Here is a 24,379-nt window from a genome sequence, read left to right as displayed (position 1 = left end):
CAACAATGTACCTCCTCCCTACATCCACCTAGGCGAAGCGCAGCAGTTCCTGTCAGAGCCTAAGATACCTTCCTTGAGAAATCATTTTGACCCAGCCCACTTCAAAAGATGCTTCTGGCCACAACTCTCTTTGGTTTACCCGCTGTGATTTTTATGAAACTCCCTGGAGCCTGCCAAGATCCTACTGCTCCTTTGGGGTTGCTCTCATGTTGTCTTCCCCCCCTAAATATTTTCCACAAGGTTAACAATGCAGAAATCCAACCTTATGATTTCTGTTAATGTGTACATTACTTACCAGTAGAAGGTCACATGGGCTATCCTTTACTGTCTATTTCGCATTCTGAGTCTTAAACACATGGTAGACTACAGGTGCCAAAATTAAATTTAAAAATGGTTTTCCACTGTCAGACTCCATTTAAGCAAACAGAATAAGACCTACACAGGACTGTCTGTGCAAGACTAATTTAAAAAAAGACAAATTTCTCCTTGCCACAAATTGTGACAATGACAAGGCTTTAAAAAATGTGGGTTTTTTTTTAAATTTGCTTTCTAGACTTAAAATCTTAAATGCCCCCACAATATTTATAGCTGCAAAGACCACTGATTTTTTTCCTAAGGGCTGAAACTGGTGGGTTTTATTTATGAAAAGCTCAAGCAATTATGCAGATTTGTCCTAAATGGGAATGCAAAAAACTTACATTAATTTAGGCAGGTTGTGGAGACAGGTAAAGTAAACAAAGGAAGACCTGGACTGCTCGAGCAGCAGGGACTCAGCAGCCAAAATGTAAGTCAGCAAGTGGGGAGGGTTTGAATTAGAATATTGGGTTCTAAGCTGTTTTCAAGGCACACTCCACACTAAAAGTAAGAAAAGCCACATATTTTGTTTTTAAACATAGAAATTCATCTGTGGGAAGAGAAGAGTTCCCATAAACATACAAATAACATAACAAAACTTGGGTAAACGGTAGAAGAAAATCTTCATGGAAAGCCCCATGTTTTGCATATGTGTCTGACAGAAAAGGAAAACAAAAATCCCAAAAGCAACTGAAAATATTGGTCTCTCCTGTCTGCAGACACCATCCACAGAGCTGGCAGGTTCTTCTTCACCAGCCTGCTCAGTACAGGGGCCTGAGACAAGCACAGCTCCTCTGGAGGAGTCTGCTCCATGTGCCTGAAGAGCACAGAGACGCCCAGCTCCACTGCACGAAGCCAAATCCAACCACAGGGGCTGAGCTTTGAGCCCAGTCCAGCCACAGGCACGGAGCTAAAAATCCCGGCAGCTCCCGCTCCCACCTTGCGCACGGTCTCCAGCTCCTTCTGCTTGTTCTCGTTGGCCGCCTGCAGCTCCCTCATCTGCCGCTCCAGCTCCTCCTGCTCCGCCAGCAGCTTCTGGCGCAGCTCCTTGCGCTTCTGCCGCGCCTCCTTGTGCGGAGGAGCGCTCCCCGCCCGCAGCAGGCTCACCGTGCTCTGGATGGCTGCAGGGGACACGAGCAGAGCACCGTGAAGGGGCAGGGCTCAACTTTCTGCAAAGACTTTGTGAAGAGACTCGCTGTGCTGTGCTGGCTGTGGGGTTGGGGATTTTTTAATGTATGTTTAAATCAGAAAGCATGCTGTCAACAACTGTTGTCAGTTGTCCTAATTCTCATCAGGCTGGCTGTCAACAAAGTTGTGTTGACAGGAGTGAAAGACACTTAGCTCTCAGTGGCTGCTTGCCACAAGGATAAGGTCTAATGCAATTGACATAACGCAATTCCACTGCATTATGTCAATTCCAATATTGATTTGTAACAGGCTATGGACACAGGAGTCACTCATGCAGCCGGCTGCAAGAAAAAAGCCCAACACTTGAGGATTCCTTACTACCTAGACTCCTTACCAAGGAATAAGGTGCTACCTAGAGCCAACCTTAAACCCTGAATTCTTACAGATACTCCAAGGGAAAACTTCTCCCAGTAAGACAGTAGTTCTCATTCACTTACATATAGTGACAAAATGTTCGAGACAGCAAAGCTGAGGAGTGGCAGGTGATTTTGGTATTTATTCACATACCACAACCATGAAAAATAAGTCTTCTTTTGAACCATTCATCATACACCTGACTTTGGTGCAATAAACACATGCTGCAGGTAAAGAGGGAAGTAAAAATGAAAGCCCACAGCTCCAAATATTTAACTGCTGCACATTCTTCAATGGCATTGGCCACAACAGCTTTGCAAGGGCTTCTACCTCACTCTGCAGATGGATGTACCCATCACATATCTGGGAAGGTCTCACAGGAGGAATACCTTTACTGTGGGAATAGAAAAGCAAGCCCTAATTCCCAGCTCTGTCCTCAGCTCACCAAACCATACTATTTGAAGTAAACTGTACAACCAAAACCAGTATTTTACAGTGCCAAAACAAACAAGCTTTCTCTTTCTCCCCAAAAGCAACAATTTACAACATTGCTTCCCTTCCCCATCCCCAGAAGTAAAGTCAATATGAAAAACAACAATAACAACCATTTCATTTTGGTTATGGCTGCCTGAATTGAGGCACCTAGATGACAAAAACTGATTTCCCTTATGTGGATCCTTAGTTCTTCTTGAGTCTCAGACCCCTTAAAGATTCACGTGCCCAAAACAGATATCAAAAAATTCCAAGACCATGAATTTCAAATTTGAACAAAGCACTGCAGTAAGAATTCCACTAACCTTAACTTTCACATAACTAACATTTTTGAAACCTCACCTTGAATCCATTCCTGCTTCTTCTTTTTATCAGAGGCACTGATCTCAAAGGTTTTATCAAGACATTTGATGAGAAAAAGGCATTTCTTTCCATCTTTGTCAGGCAAGGCCTAGAATGGGTAACAATAAAGATTAGCTTTGCAAGCACTGAAATCTAAGTTATAAAGTCAAGCAGCATTTATGCACTAATGTGTCACAGAGATACAAATACCAGCACTAAGGGCATTTATTAAAAGGGCGTTTATGAACTGGCGTCATATGAAGTAAAAAAGCTCTGTCAAAAGATACCAGGAGTCAATCCCACACACAAAAAAGGATTAATTCTGATCTTTAGAGACATACATTGTTTTTGGAGTGGTTTTACCTCTACACAACAGTTGCCATCCAGTATGATGTCTCCCTTCTTGTCCTTTAAATCTTCACTTACATAGTATGAAATAATATTGGGTTTTAGCACAAACCATCGTTCCATCCAATTTTTCCGTTTGTGACCTTTTTTCAGCATGTAGCCCTGTTAAAAGCAACACAGCACCTGAAATGCCTGAAATGTTCACTGCTGAACCATGTGGTCTTTTGGTTATGTAAAGGGGTAAAGACCCAACAGAGCACACAGAAAAGTTACCTCATAGCCCCAAATACTTTCAAAGTTAGCCAGTATTTCAGCTGTACCTTCCATTTCTGTAATCATATTCCCCAAATACTTATATACTTTTGTGTGACATTTAACTTCCAAAAAAGTCAAATCACAGATGAAACTGAAACACCAACATCAATATAAGCTACGAACAGGCCATACAGAAAGTATACTCTGTATCCAGAGCATTCCAGAACAAGAGGATGAAGAAGTTGGAAAGAACACAGAACATTTTTCTGTAATGGCTTTCATCTATAACTGGTTTTGATACATGCAAATATGCTTGTATTAAATATATACATATATATGAAAATAAATGTGCTGTGGTATACTTAAGCCGAAGATATCTTTCTCTACTAGTCTGAGGAGAAAGAAAACATTCAGAATAGTTGAAGAAGCTTTTTTCCTTTAAAAAACAAACCAAACCAAACCAAACAAAAACCTGAGCCACCCCCTACACACACAGAGCTTATCAGTGCTCAGCTTTCCTAGCCACTGAAATGTGTCCAGAGCCAAGGCCGTGCCTATTCCCAGGTGCCATCCCACTCCCTTGCTCCACAGCAGGAATGCACAGCTTTGTCTGCCGCCCCCATACTCGGGTCTGAGCTCGGGCTGTTTGCAAGGTCATGTGAAGGACTCCTGCAGCTTCAGTTTTTCATGCTCTGCACAGTCTAAGTCATAGCCAGGGGTTTTTTTCCCCCTTCCTGAATTACCAAATTTGCTTTCAAAGCCAAGTCAGACTAATACTTTCCCCTCTGCAAAATCCTTACCTATAATTTCAGTATCACCTGCTTCTCACCTTCCAATAACCCATTGAGAGCTCTTGAAAAGCATGAGCTTTTTCACACCAAGAACACATCTTTCAGAACACTAAACACCACAAATTTAACTATTGCTGCTACCCTCTGTAAGCCTTAGAGATCCAGGATGTGTTCAGTAAAAAGGGTAACGTGATGCTTGGATATGAGACCATGTGTCATTAATTAATACCTTGAAGCAATAATGTGATTACTGCAATAAACAGGACAATTCTGTGAATCAACAAGGAATCAGGACACTGAAATCACACAGAACTCTGCCCTCCACCAGGCCAATAAGTGTCCAAACTGCCCAGAAGGCACAGGGCCAAATCTTGACACAAACTATTTTTAAGTGTCAAGGAACTATTCAAAGGCACTCAGACATCCTTGAGAAAGAAGCCCAGGCAACAAGAGAGGAAAGAAAGGAGACACAAAACAAAACAAAAAAAAAGGTGCGGGGGAAGACACACAATGCCATATTAAAACTGAAAAGAAATCAGATTTCCTCACAAGTTTCAAGCAGGATTGAACTGACACTGGTTAATTTATTTTCATGGTACCAAACAGCAGAATGACTTCATTTTGCCCTCAACTGACTTTATGTGTGTATGTCCCCAGCCCTCACCTCCAACAGGCAACCAGCAGTTAACAAAAATAGACTTTTGCATTGTTCTGTGGGTATTCTGAAAGAATTTCCTGTGCCAAGACCTTCTGATGGTTTCTTCAGAACAGCTTAGGAAAGCCTGCCAAGAAATCCTTTGTTTCTCTCCTCACCAAGAAATCAAAGATGAAAAAAATTCTCTTGTCAATTTTGAAGTCAATTTTAAAGAGCTATCTAGGTAAACTCTGCTGTGACCCCTCAGGTCCCTCTGGTACTTCCAGTTCCAAAGAAATGCAGTTTTTAAAGGCATTCATAAACTGATAATCCAGTCCCTGGAAACCTGAAGAAAGAAGTTTGCTAAGAATACAAAGGCCAGCATGATTTCTGGAGCCTGAGTGCAGGTAAATAAGTTGTCAGTCATGTAGCCTGCTAAGCAGAACAAGAAGGGACAGCCCTCTGGAGCTCTTCCACACCTTTTTGCCCTGCTGAAGTGGAGCACTTGAGAAGCCAAAATACCCTGGTCTAGACCCCCTTGTTTGAATACAGAGGTGGTGCCCAGCACAGCTGCATCTCCTACAGCATAATTGAAACTAAGAAAAGCATTTCCAAAGACTGAAGAGCTGTAAACAGAACTGAGAGCATGATGCAGTTATTTTGTGAATTAACAAGCAGCTGGTATTAGTGTAATAAAGGTAACATTTCAAGTCAGAGCCCACTTGTTTCACTTTCTAAAGGCAAGCTCTCCCAAGAAGCAATTCATTCATAATACTGCTACAATTACAACAATCTGAATAGCAGCACAATTTCTTTTATAAAAATAAGCTCATATTAAAGAACCCTTACAGATAATTTACCTAATTTCCTCCCGCTCATCATTCAATAGGGTAAAGAAATTTGAGCATGAATTGAACATTTTCTAACCAAAGCAATAAAACAGCCTACTTTAAAACATTAGTTCTCTGTGCTTCTTACCTGCTTGAGTACATCTAGAATGAGCTCATTGAAGACCTCGTTGATTGCCATGGACACTGTCTGCCTGTCCATTCCTTTACTGAACTGCCCACTCCCGATGAGGTCGATCAGCTCCCACGCAGAGAGTCCCTCTCGACTGGTGTTGAGAGCAATCTTGTAATGGTCAAACTGCTCCTGCTGCCAGCCTGCTCCCATTGCTTCCGTGATTTTTTTCAGTAAATATTCAATCTGTGCAGAAACACAAGCAGAAATCCATTTGCAGCAGGCACGGAAATCAAGTGTTTGAGAGCTGTTAAAGGCAGCTCCTCCAGAGACTCCCATTACAGTGAGTTTCCTACGCTCACATGTAGGCCCCTAAACGTTGGTGGTTCAATTAACAAAGGTTTTAAGTTCCTGTCTCAGCTGAACCCTTCACTGCCAAGCACATCCCTCAGCTACTCTCTTCACATGAAAACAAAGAATGGAACCTGACAGCCTCATTTAATATTTCAGATTCCTACAGAACACAGGGGACCTTCCCTGCAATGGCTTCCAAACTGTGAATGACTGAAGCGTGAGAAAGCAAGAAGTTTCAGAAAGTATTTTGTAAGCAAAAAGCAAACAAATAACAAAAAAAAAAAAAAAAAGAAAAGAAGGTTGTTTGGAACAGAAGTGAAATGAAAAATGACCAAGGTATGATCTACACCTGACCCCTCTTCTCTAGCTCTCAAGCACTCCATCCCTGGACACAATCCTGACAGTTGTATCAAAAGAAATAAAAGAACAAATCTTTCACATCTGCTTTTGTTTCCCAAATAAATTCTCTTTGTCCTTTCATCTTTCATCACTCTGCAAGCGTTACCATGTACTGGACAGTAACACCAGTAACACTAGTCAAAAACAAACAGAAGAATGAAAAAGAAGCAAAGAAGGCTGGGGCTCTTCAGTCTGTTTTTTTTATGTTGGTTTTAAATTCATCAATGTTTATTTGCAGTATTTTAAAGTAAACCCATCTACAGTATCAACATCTGCAGTATTTTAAAGTAAACTCAGCTTTGAGGACATGCAAAATGCTTTTAATGACTCTCTAAATTAAATAATAGGTGAGGGCCTTCCTGCTAGAGCTCAGAGTCACCTTCTAGTTGGTCTAATAGACTTTTGAGTCTCTATGCAAGAGATTTAGGAGTACAAAGAAATTAAGAAGTGTTTCTGTCCCCCACACATTTCACCACAAGGACTCCCAGGCCTCAATATATTGCAGCTGCTGTTTCTCTCTCCTACAACAAGCACAGCCAAATCTCTCCCTTTCCCCCATGTCTACGGTCAGGAAACACAAGTGTGCAGTAGCACAATAAATCCCAAATCCACCCTGCAGAGGGATGTGCTTTTCCCACTATTTCAGCCCAGTGACTCTTGGTGTCACAGCCCCTACTCCAGGGCATGTGGGCAATGCTGCAGAAAAGGGAGAAGCTGCTCCAGCACCAGGAGGAAAGTTCCTGCTCCCCTGAACGAGCTGGAAGTGCACACACCTCCAAGTTGTGCCTGTCACATCCCCCTCAAGTCTCTCTTAGGAGAAGACAGCCCAGCCAGGCACAAAATATGCCTCCAGAAATTGTAGAGCATTGTTTTTCATGTCAGCTTTACCAAGTAAGACACTTCAGTAAGTTTTAGCTCCTTGTGCAGTTCTTACTAGCAAAGATATGGTAACAGAGGCCTCTGCAGAAGTGGTGTTCAAATTCACAATCTTTAAAATAAGCTTTGCTGATTTTACCTCTCCAAAATCCCTAAGTTAAAAAAACAATTCAAGGCTTTCAAGCACTGACTACCATAAATCCTCAGTATTCAGTTACTGGCAGGAAGAGCTTACTTCCTACTCTAGACATGCTTTATAGAAAAAAAACCAACCCAAAAAAAGCCTTCACGGAGTGCAAGAACAGGAGCACTGAAAAGCTGTTTCAAACCTCCTAAAACCCTGATTTTTTTACCCATGTTCAAAACACATTCTGTCACTCTGCTCATTCCCTTTGAACAGTATCAGTTCTGAACTGTGATCCTGGACTTTACCTGGAAGGAAAGCTAAAATTACTCAGATTTAATTAGGTAGGCAATACATCTGCCAAAATGCTACAAAGTAATAGCAATTTTTTAAAAAATTTAAAAAATATGAACTCTAACTATAAAATTCATTGTTACAGAATTTCACAACCCCTTACACTGCTTGAGGCATGGCAACTTAAGGCATCAAGCTCTCAAATTCCTTTGGTTAATTATCTAAACGTACCAGGTCTCACTTGCAGACAATGGAACACACACACACAAAGAACACACTTGAATCAATTTTTTCCCATTTTTGCTCAAGCCACATAAATAAAATGTGGATCAAATGAATGGTCTGGAAATGATGCAATGCAAAACTCTTGGCTAGTACATGTTACGGTAGAATACACTAAAAATAAGTCAACACATTGTTTCCTTTAGTGTCATTTGTACACATTTTATCTTTTTGTGGTTCATAGATTAGATTTAACCATTTAAGTCTGTCAACCCCCATCTACAAGTCACTTACATGACTACAAATACCCTACAACCTCCCTAAAGTACATAAAATACTCATTATTTTAAACTACATTAACTCTTCTTAACTGAAAAATGACCTGTGCATGTTACAATTCAATTCTAAACCAAAAAAAAAATTAAAGGTTTATCTTGAATTCAGTCACATACATGGCTAACCAAAGTTGGCAGAGAAAGTTTATCTAATCTATCTGATCAACAGCAACAGTGACTTTTGCACAGTATGAATATGGAAGTATGAGGTAAATACAAAGAAGTAAGTTGCACCAGTGTGAAAGCAAACAGCAACCACCCAGTACGTGCTCAAATGAGGAACCCCTGAGAGCAAATGACATTTCCCTTCCTCCACAGAGACATGTCAACCCAGCAAATTACTGACAAAATAAGCCTCCTGTCTCAAATATAAACTACTCTTGTGGCTAAAAAGCAAAAGTGAAGCGCCGTTTGCTGCTATTTTAACAGGACCTTGCTTTCAGGTCAAAAGTATGCAAAATACAGGCACAAAAATACCAGGAGTTGTTAACACTACGTACACCAGTAGGGACCCAGCGGCTCCACACTACCAAAACCAGCTTCCATCTCAAACTTTTCAGCCAGAATTTTGCCAAGAGAAACCAAAAATAATAACAAAGAACAGAGTTCTAACACGAGTCTGTTTGGGAGCTTCTTTCAGAGGGCACTTTCTTTTCCCCATGTTTCAGTGTCTATTTGTTTTCCTCTTCCAGTTATTCCTGCTTCCACGGGGAATAAAGCATCATAGATTTTTCACAAATATTTCTGATACACGAGTGGGTCTCTTAGAATGAGAAAAGTAATGCCAAGGAGGATTTTATGCTCAGCAGAGCACGGCAGACAAGGCTATTCTGGTTCACACTATTCAAATAAGGTTTGTGACATTAACAGAGCAGATGTTAAGTCTACTCACATTGTCTAAAATTCTGTGGGAGTATGTGTTACCGGGCCACAGCCATGAAAGCAGTCACATCCCCTCTCACAGTCATCATCAACTCCTTTTCTTCATCTCATCAGAACATCACTTACTTTTAAGTCAAATATTTGTTTTTTCCTTTCCAGCAAAACTGTGTTCATTATCCAGTGTAAGCCACTACCACCTTCTTTTTTTTCAAAATTAAATCAGTGTTAAGTGAAGTATAGTAAAGGTCAACTCAAGAAACAACCTGCTGTGTGCAGGAGGTTGTTTCTTCCTGCAGCAGCCAAGGAAGAAGGCAGTGAAATGGGAAGAACTGACGCAAGTCTTCCTAACCTAGCGACTAAAAATCTTCCTAACCACTGTTAGCAACTTTTAGAGATCATGAGTCAATTAAAACCCCACACAAGCAGCTTTCATTATCTTTATATCAGTTTCAATGTAATTTCTGAAGGGCCAAGGGTCAATTCCCAGTATTTCATTCACTGTTCCAGTTTCTGGTACTAGAATGCAGAACAAGGAAGTGAGCATGGTCATAAAAAACACACTCCAGAATAATCACCACTGGATCAGATTCTCACCTCCCCAGGCTAAGAAAACACCACCTCATTTGGACATGCACAAAAAGCCACATAAGGTTTATTCCTCTTAGGAGGATTAGAAATGCCATCTGTTAATAAATGTGAAGACGAGAGGACAAGTGAAAAATGACTGTACAAATCTTTCCTCGTGAAGCCAGAAGTAGCAAATATGTTTGGTTTATTTGAAGCAAACTGTGAACACTGGATTACAACACTGAGTATGCAGCTTGCAGTGTGTGTATCTCTGAGTTTCACCACGAAGAATGGCCCAGAAACACAACTAACCACACACCACAGATCTCAGGCGATAAAGCATTCCCAAGGCTGCACATGTCACATGTCCAGAAATAAGAAAGGGGAAGTGCTTGAAAACCTTTTTATAAAACAGAAAACGTCTGGTTAAAAAATACTAAGACACAAAAATGAATCTGTAACAACTAAGATGTGACTTGTAAGGAAAGCTCACAACAAATAGTAATATTTCTCCTCTTATGAAGTCAGTTCTCTCCACCTTTTTTCCTTCATTTTATCCCTCTCATGGAAGAGGTAATGCCTGCAAGAGATGAAGGAAACATACACTTGAATGCCTGCATCTCAGATGATCTAATGGAAAATGTGGCTGTGGGGAGGGGAAGGAGCTCCCAGCCAGTCCCTGCTTTCTGCCTTGGCACATGAGCACCTCTGCAAAACAGACATTCATGGATCTCTGTTCCTTCCCAGCTCTTCCAAGTGCTCTCAGCTGCACACCAGTAGGCAGCAGAAGGAACACTGGAGTGCAAGGCCATTCCCACCTGTGCCCTGTGCTCCCTGTAACCATCTGTCTCTGTGTCACCTGACTTCTCCCCGTAACACAGAGGGATCCTCTCAAGCTTGAAGTCACATTCCAAAACTGCACACCCCAACCCAACCCCTTCCCCACACTGGATTTTACAAACCTTATCTCCCTCAAGTGCAGGGCTGGCATCCCTTCTTCCAGGGTAGGTGAGGAGCACAGGCCAGTCATTGCCTCTGGCTTTCAGCCTGGCCTCTGCTGAACAAGCAACTTCTGCCCCTTGCATCACCTCTCCACTGCTTTCAGATTCTCTCCTGCAACTCCTTTCCCCACTTTGCTCTTCCTAAAGCTCTTCTTAGCCTGCATCTCTGAATCCTCTCCAAAGTAGCCTCTTTTCCCTTCTCTGGATGAGCTGCAGCCATTTGCTGCCCGCTGAAGCCTTGGGCAGGGAATCAAGACTTACACTTTGCAGCTGGGGGTAACAGCCCTGCCACATTCAGCTGCCGAAAAGGAAAGGCCCAGCACAGCGGTGCAAAAGCACATCACATGGGCAAGAAGGAAAGACAGTGGCTTCAAAATTTAGTCAGCACAGTGCAAATAAGGTGAAACTGCACTCAAGCAGTAGGCTCTTCCAGATATGAGATCTATGAAATGACTGCAGAAACCACTTATCTCATTTTAAAAAGTGCAAAAAGAAACGGAAAAAAAAAAAAAAAAGAGGAAATTCAGACTCCCAAGCATGTCTCAAAGAGCAGCTGCTCCAAGGAGGAAGAAATGGCATCCTTACAACCACATGAAGTGGTGTTAATACATTCAATGGAGACCAAAGAAGTCTTGTAATTCTCAAGATAGGATGCAAAAATCTTCAAGGGATCACCCTTCCAAACTGAAAGCATGTGGCAAGTTTCTCAGTTACTTATAAAGTGGAAAAGAAAGAAACAAAAAACCAAAACAAAAGCCAACAAGTGGAAGGGAGGGAAGAGGGAAAACACTGGATCCCACACAAACTGCTGGATCTCCGAGCCAGAAACTACAGTAGATGGTGTGTTGCAATATTCTCAGCAGTTGGGCAGGGCAGGAGAGCCTGCTCCCTGGGTGGGAAGTGTAGTCACGCTTGAGAGGTTTACAGCGCTCTCAGCAAAACATCCACAGCACAAACAACAGGGCTTCCACCCCCCTTCTCCTCTCCTTCATTTTGTAAAAATCCCCTTGCTGTACACATGACCTTCAAGGCATTTTGTAAAAAAGGCAGATACAAAACATCTGAGAAAAAGCAAAACTGGCTGAAACTGAGACTTTGCATTTTTACTTTGGGAATTTTGGGCAGAGAGTAGATGAGTAAATGGGAAATTTTCCAGAAGCACAGAGAACCTGATGCAGGACCAGTGCAAAGCAGAAAGGAGTGTGTTCAACAGACAGCATTCCTCCAGTGGCTGATTACATTACCTGTGTGGTCTGAGGGAAGGTGGAGTGAATACAGGCATTGTATATGATAAGAACAGAGCAGCCTTTCTTTGTCAGTCAGGCTCTGTAAGCTTTCTTTAAACAAATTGCACAATTTAAATCTTGCTCTAATCAAGGAGATGCAGACACAGATCCACAATCAGAATTTTTTAAATAATCAAAGTGGAAGAGCACTACAGGTTAACCTGGACATTAAGGATGGGAAGGAAAGCAAACAACAGCACATACAAAATCTGGAAATTCTCAGCTCAGTGCTGACTCTGCAGCACATCTGCCAACACTCAGACATGCTGCCATTACCTGGCAGCAGCCACAGCAGGCAGCACCAATCTGGGGCTTCCTTGGTGGAGAAGGAGTGAGAAGCAACACCCCAGAGCTGGCAGGGCTGAAGCTTTTAACCATGCCAGCAATTCAGATGTGAAATGTCTGCCCACAGGTAAGCCAGGCTGTTCCCAGCAGGGAACACTGACAAACCAGAGATGTGGATTTGAGTCCCAGTTTTGGCATTTTTTAGTGGCTCTGACCTACCAAGCCAAATACATCACCACTAAGAAAGGAGCTGTCTTAGCTTTTATAACCATGATCCCCATTTCCCAGAATCAACAGAAACAAATGGGACAGCAAGCAAGAGGACTGTGTCATTTCTCATGGGAATACAGCATGCCAGGTAGGGCCCTGGCATGGGCCAGTCTGGCAAAATCAGAGATGTGCAGAGTGAAAGTGTCCTGCTAAAAAGAGAGTGAGAAAGCAAAACGGAAGAGTTTATTTTGATAGGAGGGCTATCTGTACTTGAGGGTTTGGCACAACACCTTGGAGTCCCACAGTTATGTTGTGAGGGGCATGTTAATCTGACTGTTTTGATCCCTGACTGTTCAACAACTTGCAAATATTTATTATTCCGTCCTCCAGTGCTGAACTGCAAACCCCTGAGATTTGCATACACAGTTTTGTGAGAGATTATTTATGCCAACAGTTCTGATCTTTCTGCTTCTTTCCCCACCCATCCCAAAGGGGAGAATAGTGGAGATACCAAAATCTTGCTTTAGAGTTAAAATACCTATTTGAGTGCTGCCAATACTTGCTCCTGAACTGAAAGTATAAAGAGATTTCTCTGGTATTATTCTCTCAGACATTTCAAGCAACGGTGTTCAGGGCCTGGCTGGTTTTGATCAGTAACAGACACCATCAGAAAATTTTGGATTGTCCTTTCCATCAGGAGGGTGACATGAGACTGAAGACTCATCTTGCAAGTCACAGTAACACAGAACAGATGAGGGCATTTTATTTCAGAATCACATGGACCTTGTAAAATTGTAACCACCTATAAGCAAGTGCAGTGATTAAAGATCACATCCATGCATGTCCTGTTTATCCTGTTTAGTCCAGGCTGCTTAAATGACAGACACACAGAGCTATCAATATCTCAAGTATCCTGTGGAAATCCCCATATATCCACCCTGGAAGACAGAGAAATGCACCTGAGGCTCCACAATACTAAAAGAGGTGAATAAAAATTTTAAATTAAACAATATTTCCTCTTAAATCTCCAGAGAGTACCACACTTAACAATTCAACTGAGACATTAGGCAAACTGGTGTTAAAGAGCTTATGTTTTTGTTTCTTACCTCCTCAGGTACAATGATTAAAGGGTATTTGTCCTCTGACAAGAAGTTAAAAATAACCCACACTTTAAATGCATCTTCATCGCTAATCAGCAAAGGACTTTTAGAGAGGTTCTTTTTAGCACAGAGAGTCCAGCACATCCTGTTGAATTCAACTTTGTCGAAGTTCCCTTGAACCTAAAGAGAAGAAATTGAAGAACAACAAATTGATATGCACAAATGGCACAGAACAGCAGATAGACAATGTTTGTTAGGTTTCATCATACAAAAGCAACAAGAAAATTTCAGTTTGCAAGAAACACCAAGGCCCAAAAAGAGCACTGTAACAACCTAGTCTGACTTCCTGCACAGGGTAAAATAAGGAATTCTTCCTAGCAAAACTGACATCCAACCACCAATTTGTGGCTGAGTTAATTACACTCTGACTCCATGCAAAGGAGGCTACAGTGCTTTCTGTGTTTCCTGTAGCACATCACCTTCCAAACCATCTCCAGAACTCAATTCCAACTGCTCTCCTATCACACTGACAGACTGAGATTTTATATAGCAAATTTGGAAACCAGCATAGCCAAATCCACATGTGGACATGCTAAAAGCAATATTGGAGCAACAACTGGGAAGGACTCTTCGTATGTTTTTTACTTCACTTTACTCAAACTAACTCTTCAAGAGTATTCATAAACACAGAATATTTTTTCCTCAAATGCTAATCCACTTACAATTTTTGCTATTTCCCAGGCTGGCAAACCTTCACCTCATTGATACAAAAATTCCCTTTGCTTTCATTACCTTTTATCATACCTAGCAGCTGTGAATTATTTATATAGGCAAGAGCTCTAATTTACTCTTTTGTTTTCAAACTCTTGTTAAAATTATACATTAAACCTATTTATTATTTCCCCATAACTTAGCAATGCTATTTCTTTACCAAAGTGTTACTGATTAAGGCATGTTTGCCACTGTAATGGAAGCCCCTTTGAGATTTTGGAAAACACATCTAAGGAACAGGTTCTTGAACCTCTTGTGGTAGTAACACCAGTAATGGTCAGTGATTTTTTTAAAGATAAGCCAAACCACAGATCTCAGGTACTTAAGAACAGCAATGCAAACTGTCTGATTTCCTACCCAGTCTGATAAGCAGTCAAATACAGTGACCACACCACAGTGGCTCAGTCTGTGGCAGACATGGGAAGTAGATGAACTGATGTGGGTGGAGGGGAAAAAGAGGAGAAAAAAGGTAAAAAAATAAATACAGAAGTAAACAACAAACCAACCTGATGACAAGAACAGCCTCCAGGCATAAGAGTGAGACTATCAACAAAAATCATAGACCTTGCATGCTTGCAGAGCCCACCAACCTGAGTGGAGATGCAAGAGGCTACAGCTGTCCTTTGAATGGGGTGGCAGCTATAAGAGCCAGAGCTGCTCCAGCCACAAGTTCAGCATCTGTCTTGTTTGCACGAGAAACACAGATCTTGAATGAAACACCAGCTGAACGAACAAACACCCTCTGGACAAAGGGCTGGAAGTCAGGATTCCTTCTCTGTTCTATTCACCAGCACTTCACTCCTTGGCTGTGCTTTTTCTGTGTCCTCTCCACCCTGCCCAATGAACAAGGGCTTCTTTTCTAAAAGTTCTTTTCCTACCCTGACAGTGAGCAGTTCCACCTTGGAAATGTCCTAGTGGTGCATGGGTTCTGCTGCCACAGCAAAGCAGGGCTGCAGCCCCTCAGACACTCCTGTCAAAGCCCAGGCTATCTGCAGAATGTCCCTGCCACCAGGACTGTGCACCAGTTAAGCAGAAGGTTTCAGGACAATTTCCCCACAGGGGAAGAGGTCCCACAATGCCAGCAATCCCAATTTAGACATGTAAGCCCTTTTTTCAGAATCCAGATTTGGTTCTAAAATGGACTTTGTGGGGCCCACGTGTCATCCAGAACAGAGACACCGTTTAGGAATTATTCAGGACAATAATTACATCAGCATACAATAACAGCTGGCTCTCCACAACAACCATTCCAAAAATATAGCAAGCATTGGTAGTGTAACTTGCATTCATGAAGTTGCCTGGAAGATGAGATAGCCTGAGGTTTGAACAATGTCTCCCCTCACCAGGACTGTTCCCTGCTCTGAATAAGGCCTGCTGTAAAATACCACCACTGCCATCACTGATAGGGAAACATTTCCAATTGCTATTTAAAGATATACATTGCAAAAAAAAAAAAGAACACGCTAAAATAAGGTTAAGGAACCAAGTAAAACAAATTATGAAGACACTATACTGGCAAATCACAGCTCCCTCCTGAAAGAGAAATTTACAGAACAAGACAGGTTTTGTTGCAGATGCAAGAAAATTCTATACACGTCTATCTGCTGAGTAACAAAATGCATAATACTGGAAATCATCGCACAATACTAATTACTCCAATCATTTATTGAAACTACCTATGTGAATAAAGGAAATTAGTTGTAACAAATGCACCTCACTTAACTATCTTGTCTTTCTAAACAATTGTCCCTTTCTTGATGATTCCTTGGTTCTATATAATGAAGCTTTATTGCAGGGTAACTCAGCACAAAAAAAAAAAAGTTACAACTGCATTTAAGAATACAACACAAATTATTTCCAAAGGTTACAAAGGCCTCTCAATAAAATTCTAAGTCACAGCTATATAACTATTTTAAAGAAATTTAAGAAATCATCCATAAAATATTTATGAATGCCTTAAAGCAAAATATCTTAAGATCAAAAAACCTTTCTTGAGCCTGTGGCTCTTGCTTGAATCAATTAATTCACTGTAAGATCATGACTGGAAATTGAGAGAGCTTCCTGTGTATCTAGGGTATGAAGCATCATTCCTTTTTTAGTAGCTTTGCTTACTAGGATATACTAACAACAATTTTTCTACAATCACCCCATCTAAAATAACAGATTATGCCTTGAAAAAATAAAGAAGGACTTTCTTGTTTTCTTTTTTTGTTTGTTTGTTTTAAACAAAGGAGTCACGCAATGAATCAGTGACTTCATCCCACTGCATGTTGTCTTTTGGCACTGATGTAAACTCATCTCTAAAAGAAGTCACAGACAAGATTTTTCCTGTCCAAAAAGACAGCCTTCTGTCCAAACTACGTCACTAATTTTCTTATTTACAAGCATTTAGTCAAGATCAAATAACACAAAGTTATAGATAATTTAATCCCGTTCCTTAACACTTTCATCTTTTAAGATTAACTGATGATATGGATATAACAGGGAATCACTGGAAGCCAGATCAGTATATGAATAAAAACAAGAAATCATACACAGTCATGCTCTTCCCTTTCATACCTCCTTGCTTACATAGCCAGGTCTGTCATTTCAATATAAAAGCATTATTTAAATGCCATTTTGCTCTTCATTTCCATAACTATTCTCCCTAGAAACACCCTTTGCCAATAAATCATTTTTATATTTGAAAAAGCCATACATATCTCTTTTGGGTTTTCTTTACTTAATGGCTTGCTACTGTCTACAAAGTGTATTAACCCACTGTGGTTCAGCCTCTCCCACTGTAATCCTTTGGTCAAAATAAATTAAGGCCTTTTCTTTTTTCCAGAATTTGGGAAAAAAGACTGCTTGGTTTCCACAGGATCTCAGACAGCCAAGATGAAGCAGAAAGGCTATCACAACTTCCTAGGGACAAAGCAGGATTCTTCAGCATCAAACAACCAAGACATTAAAGAGTTGCTTTTACATGTATTAAAGGCCAACAACTCCCACACATCAAACAGGACACTCTTGGCCTGTCTCTCATACTCTTTGGGTGGGAGAGAAACACAGACTAGAGAGGCAGAAAAGCTGATAAACCAGACAGAAGCAAGATATAAGCTGCCAGACTGCATGATATAGATCACATTTTGCACCACTATTAAACGAAGGAGCAGAAATCAGCAAATGGGAGGAGTTTGCATCATCTACAGCTGCTGCATTGGACTTCTCAGCAGTATGTCAGTTCAGGACTTCTTCACATAACAAAAGAGAGCAAACAGCTCTGTATCTCTGCAGCCACAACATCAAAGTTTGAGGGTTTCTGGGGCTTGCCCTCAAGCATACAAGAAATCAGTGGTGTTGAAGCTGATGTTTCCTGCATCACGTGAGCTGTTTTCGCTACCCAGCCCAGTACGTGAACAGAAGACAGAAAAAAAGCAGGAAGATCATTGTTTGAGGCTTCCTAACTTTCCAACTCCAGTGACCACCTATTCTACAACATGATGGAGAGGAGAGGGAGAGGGAGAGCCCTGCTGGCTTTCCAGAGTTTCTCCTGAAACAAGGCACAACAGAAGACTGAATAATGCTCAGTCATGAAAGGAAAAAACTTGCAAGACAGAACTTCACAACACACCCTAATGTCACCCACTGTAACGTTCTGAAGGGATCTACTTATTGAAGTACTTTGTGACACAGTGAAGATATTTTTACCCTTTCTGTTTGCAAAGGAGTCTGTGACAATATTCTGTTACAGCTGCAGTATAAAGTGGGATTACCTACAGCTCCCGCTTTCAGATAAATTCCGACTGAGGTGCTTTATTGTCACAGCACATATTGCAGTTGAGATGGCCACAATACCCAGAATATCACCATACTATTTCAGAAGGCTGCATGCATCTGCCCTTCTTGTCCTTCAGCCCAACCTTTCATACCCCTTATTGCTCATGCACTGCACCTGTGTGCCCTCTGTTCCCTTTGGTGACAGGTCAGTAACACCTCAGCACTCCATGGCTCATCACCTTCAACACTGCTCACCTGCTTTTCACAGCTGTAACCCATTAGGGATGGGGCTCAGCCACAGCTGAGTGCCCACAAACTGTGTGCCTACTCTTCATTAATACGAGCACAGTTCTGCATGCACATAGCTTAGGCAAGGGCCAGATGCAACAGGAAACACAAGATGTAGAGAGCAGTGCACCCTTCCATTTTTAGGCACAGGCTCTCCAGAGTAGCCATGCCGTGAGGACCCCACAGACACACTCCCAACCAGCGTCTCCACACCAGCAGCAGCCTCCTGCAGGCACCAGTTACAAAGACACTCTAACAACAAAAGCTGATACCAGAAAGCACAAGAATTCAAAACTTACCTTTTCCAAGATGAACTTATTTAGATAAGGCATGTAACCCTGATTGGAAACTGGTCCTTCGTCATCGTCCCTAAAGTGCTCTTCCAAGGCCACTGGATCATGGGGAACGTTTAACACTGTGCACAAGTTGTGAGAAAGGACCTAAGGACACAAGAGAAACCAGTGACACTGCTGTCAGCCTTAACCATGGGGTGTTCCCTCCAGAGCAGACCTGTGACTCCAAAACCATGTGCAAAGCGACACTTTGATGTCACCACAAGTTCTGCCCCACAAAGTTTTGTAAAACATAACTAAAAAATCCTCACTCAATGGTTTCAGAGAGTTGATTGTTACAGAAGCAATGAGAGCACAGAGAGGTCCAGCCCTAGAGAGCTACAAATGCAGCTACACGAGCTCCCCTTTGTACCTATATCCCCATGCAGCTGAAAACCAGGAGAGGCATGCAGGAACACCAGAATAATATTTGCAGAGTGAAGTCAGATAGCTATCAAAACAACCACAAACACCAAGCCTTTGAAACTACAAATATTTATAGTGAAAATGAGTGAGAAAGAAAACAAGTCAATATGTAGCTTTAGTTTACAAAGAAAAGACTATTCAGATTAAAGCATTAACTATGGATTTCTCTCATCTGCTTGCTTCTGGGCAGCTTCTCAACATTGACCCCATGGTTCAGCTGCAAAGGAAAGTAATGTTACAGAAAGAGGAAGGGTTTAGGCGTGCTTCTCAAATTTTTATTTTAAAAAGCTATTTGCATGAAGTATGTCACGAACTTCACACCCACTAACACTCATGTCTGTTCTTGAGAAATGACCTTCAAGAAGAGACTACACACTTGACTAATTTTAAGGAAGTACTGAATTACTAAAAACAAACTAGCTAGCACATCTCAAGTTCTTCAGCCTGAGCTGAGCTTTGCAAGCACAGACCAACACCTCAGTACCAACAGGAAGGCAAAGCCTGGGCAGGAGCGACTCCTGTGCCACCAGCACTTCCCAAAGAACAGCAAAGCACCATCCCTCCCCCCGGCTGTTCACACTGTCTGGGGTCAGGTCAGACCTGTAAAGGGATTCCCACATCCCCCCTTGGCATGATGCAGAGCTGAGCCTCTGAAAATCATGTACCATCAACATGAGCTGGGTTAAGGATTTAGTATTACACGCCCTGCCATGGTTTGCATGGAAAAAAATGTAAAAAAGGCAAAAAATACAAGTACTAAAAATTACACAAAGGTAAAACAGATCACATCTTTTCAAAAGGTATGCTGCCAGTGCTATTATTTTTTTTTTTTAATCAACAACTACATGGGACAAAGTGCAACTGAATTTTGTGCGTTTTATATAGAATTTAAAAAAACAGACCAAAATGATGCAAAGAGAAAACAGTTAAAAAAACCAAATGTGCAGAAAACTTATAAGCATGTCTATTTAGGTGAGTACACATAAAAGATGGTCAAAGATGAAGTAGTTGTAAAAGAAGAAGTGAAAGTCTGAAGTTGTCAAAGCCTAGGAAATCAAACCAAAGCTACACACTTAAAACGTCTGGGCTTTCCCCCACCCACCTATCCCCAGGAAAAAGAAAATGTACATTTACTATTCTGATGCATGATAAGGAGACAGCAGAATCTCTGTGTTAGTTAGCAGAAAATATTACAAAGATAGCCCAAGATGTATATTCAGTTCAGAGGAGAATTCCTCTCTACATACCTCCGAAGTTAAACTTGCTTTCAGAAAAGGAGACATTTCCATGAGAAATACATATTTTCACAGATGTATTCTAATACTAAGGCATTAGAGCTAACAAGGTCTAGAAATTTATTAAGAGTTAAACAACAGCATCAGCCATAGCACAACAAAAGCTGCACTTCCCAAAGCAGCAAAAGAGCATTCAGAAGTTATCGCATTTCACAGCACTCTCTATCAACAGTATATTTCACTTCAATCCATCCTTGTCTCTAACCAGATCAAGTATTTGAGTCCATGTGATTTACATATGGGGCTGGGGGAATATACTATCATGTGTGCTTCCCCTTCTATTTAAGGCTTCTGCTGTTATTTATAGAAGTCTGAGGGATTCTTGAATTTCTGAGAGAGAGATGATTACTGTTTTCCAACCACACTGGAGCTGCTAATACTATAACTAAAAAATACTCAGCTAATAAAAATATTCTGAAAGCATGACTGATTTCAGCTTACTACCAAAGTAAATTAAAAAGTCTTGATAAAATACTTTCTTATCATGTGCTTTCTACATATTTGTCTTCTTTTTTTGGTGTTCTTGCTGTGCTTGGGTTGTCAGAAACCTAGGTGCTTTCCACATCAAGTGACCAACTTACCAGGAAAGAATTCCACTTTCAATGGTTTTCTAAGATCTGCCTTATCTGCCATCTCTCCGGTGCCCAGGGCTCTCTTTTCATAACTCAGGAAATTCCTTGGCGCCTGCCAAAGCTGCCGTTCTCTAACGCAGCCAAGCGCCAGCTGAATTCTTCACGTGCAGGGTAAGCCAGAAAAATTCTGCCCTGAGGTCTCATTTGGTTTGGTTTTGTTCTCTCAAATCACATTATCTGGAGCTGAAGATACTCTATGTTAATTAACCATTTAAAAAAAAACCCCAACAAGTAGCTGAGCACCAGACTAATTGGGGTACAAAAGAATCACCTTGCCTTGCAGAAGCTACATCAACCATGAGGAAGTTTTGCAGCAGTCAGGATTATTCCCCCAGTGCCCACAGGGTTGCTAGGCAGCTTTCTCCTTCCGCATTTATCATGCTCTGGACGCCACATTTAACAATGTACCTTCGTGCCAAAGCCAACTCCTGCCCCAGCCCACAGACTCATCTCTGCTGCAGCACATATGCTCTGGACACCACATTTAACAATGTACCTTCGTGCCAAAGCCAACTCCTGCCCCAGCCCACAGACTCATCTCTGCTGCAGCACATATGCTCTGGACACCACATTTAACAATGTACCTTCGTGCCAAAGCCAACTCCTGCCCCAGCCCACAGACTCATCATCTCTGCTGCAGCACATGGGCAAACTGGGGTCTGAGACAGCACAGGCAGCCTGCATGACACCAGTGCACTCCAGGTACAACAACTCCTTCACTTTAAAGGAAAAGTTTTTAAGATGCCTGGTGGCATCCCATCTTTCCCTGGGAACACTGAAGGTGTTCTGTTCCAAATACAAATAAATACAAGCAAGCTGAATGCCAAAGGTCATCACAGACTTGGGATTTACTTTATCATGCCCTGTTTCACGCTGCTTTACCTTCAGGTCTACTCTACTATAGTTGCCCCTTTCTTGAGTTCCCATTTTCCAAAACTTTCAGCACGTGTTGAATTGTTACCATCTGGGTAGCTTCATTTAACCATGTCCCATAAAAGTGATCTGCATTTCTACAGGGAGAGGGAGAAATGCTAGACTACTTACTGCTCCGTGACAAAAATTTGGCCCAGATGACAGTGGGAGCCTTACCAGGGCAGACTAATCCTGCAGCAGCCATTGTCAGCTTCTTGGTAGTTTTCTCTTTTTCTTTTCCATCTTTCAGGGGGGTCCTCCTACTCCCCGTCGCTTTTTCAGACTTTAAAATGTTGGCATCCCAGATCCCGACAGCTCCATTCAGTGGCTTTGTGTGAATTCATTCCAAGACATTCTTGGCTCATCTCTCCCCAACATCCATGTCAGCAGCCAGCCAGCCAGCCAAAATAAGGCTACTCACAAGCACTTTCCCTTTTTCTTTTATGACCAGTGCTAAAATTAGCATCATATAAGCCCCTTGTCACAAGCGCCAGGTCTCTTCATCCAGGGTACACCATACACACACCATGTCCTTCATCATCACACCCCCAAGGTCCAGCTTCCTTATCCACTCAGCACATACCCCATCTGGAGCCTCATTATTCAACATCAGGGTTTCTACAGCAGCCTCTTTCCCAGCTGGATGAGTGTATTCCAGCCCAGGTTCCTGACACTTGTGCCCTTCATCCACATCAGCTCCCGTTCCTTCATTCGCTCCTTTCATCCCTGGGCACTAGCACACCCCTCATTACCATTTTCAACAACCTCATCCTTCCTTTTGCCTTCATTATCTGCACAATCCCCCTTGGCCTCCAGTCACATCCTGGCGTCAGCCTGCATCTGCCCGAGTAGCCAAGGCCTTTCTGTCCTGGGGCTCCCAGCCCGTAGGAAGAGCTCCTTGTAAACATACTCCATGTACTGCCACTTTCTTCTACATCTTCCCCGACAAAAGAAAATCACAGAATCCATTAGGCTGAAAAAGACCTCTGAGATCAAGTCCACCCTATGACAGAACACCACCATGTCAACCAGACCATGGCACTGAGTGCCACATCCAGTCTTTCTTTAAATACCTCCAGAGACTCCATTACCTCCCTGGGCAGCCCATTCCAATACCTTATCAGCCCCTCTGTGGAAAGATTCTTCCTAATGTCCAACCTGAACCTCCTTAAAGTTGCAGCTTAAGTTTTTGTCCTCTTGCTGGTTGCCTGGGAGAAAAGACCAATCCCCACCTGGCTACAAGCTCTCTTCAGGCAGTTGTGGAGTGGTAAGGTCACCCTGAGCCTCCTTTTCTCCAGGCTACACATGCCCAGCTCCCTCAGCTACTCCTCACAGGACTTGTGCTCCAGACACTTCACCACCTTTGCTGCCCCTCTCTGGACTTGCTCCAGCACCTCAATGTCCTTCCCAAACTGAGGGGTGCACAGCACTCTAGGTGTGGCCTCACCATACCCAGTACAGGGGACAATCCCTGCCCTGCTCCTGCTGGGCACACTGCTGCTGATCCAGGCCAGGATGCCATTGGCTGCCTTGGCCACCTGGGCACAGGCTGGCTCAAGGTTCAACAGGCTGCTGATCCACTGGGAGCTGCTCCTCTCCAGCACAGCCTCATGGCCCTGTCATTTCCTCACGCTCCCTGTTTCAGATTACTGCCTGGGCTTTCCTGGCAGTAATCCCTCCCTCGCACCTCACCGACAGCGCTGCTCATGGCTACCCTACCACACACGCTGAGCCCTGCTGACAGCCCCAGAGCAGGACCCCGTCCCTGAGTCACAGTGACTAATTTCCTACTGCCCTGCACCGCTGCACAAAGCCGATTGTCCGACGGGGTCCTGCCCACTCGGCCAGGCTCCCACCCTGCCCCTGCCTCACTGCATTGTTCAAGGTCTTCCTCTGCGGTCAGACCACCCCTCTCACCCCTGATTACACCATTCTTCCTCTTCCCTCATGCCACCAACTTCTCATCTAGGGGAAAAGCAAAGCAAAGGCAAGAGGTATAATAAGCCTGTAACACTCCAGAAATGAGAACAGACCGGTATGAATTTTCTAAGCCTGACAAGTAGTTTTGGTCACCCAAAGTTATAATACAGACCTGAGTGAGACAGTATTTTCACATGTGGCTCACCATCCACATTCTGCAGATAGCATCCAGGAGTCCAAGACCCCAGGACTTAAAAAATACATCCCAATGCAGCATGAAAACAAGAACACCAAAATAAATCCACTGCCTAAGCAGAGACAAGTCACAAAGCAACAAGTGGAAGAGCTTCCAGAGAGGGTGTAAAAACTAATTGGTGGATTTTTCCAAGAT

General features: G+C 42.4%; 1 protein-coding gene across 1 annotated transcript in view; it reads right to left on the bottom strand.

Annotated features, from left to right (window-relative positions):
- The window catches only part of SWAP70 (switching B cell complex subunit SWAP70), a 36,090-nt gene that overhangs the window by 8,224 nt on the left and 3,487 nt on the right, over window positions 1–24,379 (bottom strand). The window contains exons 2-7 of the mRNA XM_084207039.1: window positions 18,771–18,911; window positions 13,660–13,833; window positions 5,737–5,964; window positions 3,094–3,240; window positions 2,731–2,839; window positions 1,294–1,475 (exon numbers count right to left, since the gene is read on the bottom strand). Of these exons, the coding sequence (XP_084063165.1) occupies window positions 1,294–1,475; window positions 2,731–2,839; window positions 3,094–3,240; window positions 5,737–5,964; window positions 13,660–13,833; window positions 18,771–18,911 (981 nt within the window). The remainder of the gene's footprint in view (window positions 1–1,293; window positions 1,476–2,730; window positions 2,840–3,093; window positions 3,241–5,736; window positions 5,965–13,659; window positions 13,834–18,770; window positions 18,912–24,379) is intronic.

Source organism: Fringilla coelebs (genome assembly GCF_963513975.1).
Source record: "Fringilla coelebs genome assembly, chromosome: 6".
NCBI lineage: Eukaryota > Metazoa > Chordata > Aves > Passeriformes > Fringillidae > Fringilla > Fringilla coelebs.
The sequence above is the reverse complement of the archived record's forward strand: the minus strand, read 5'-3'. Positions and strand labels throughout refer to the sequence as shown.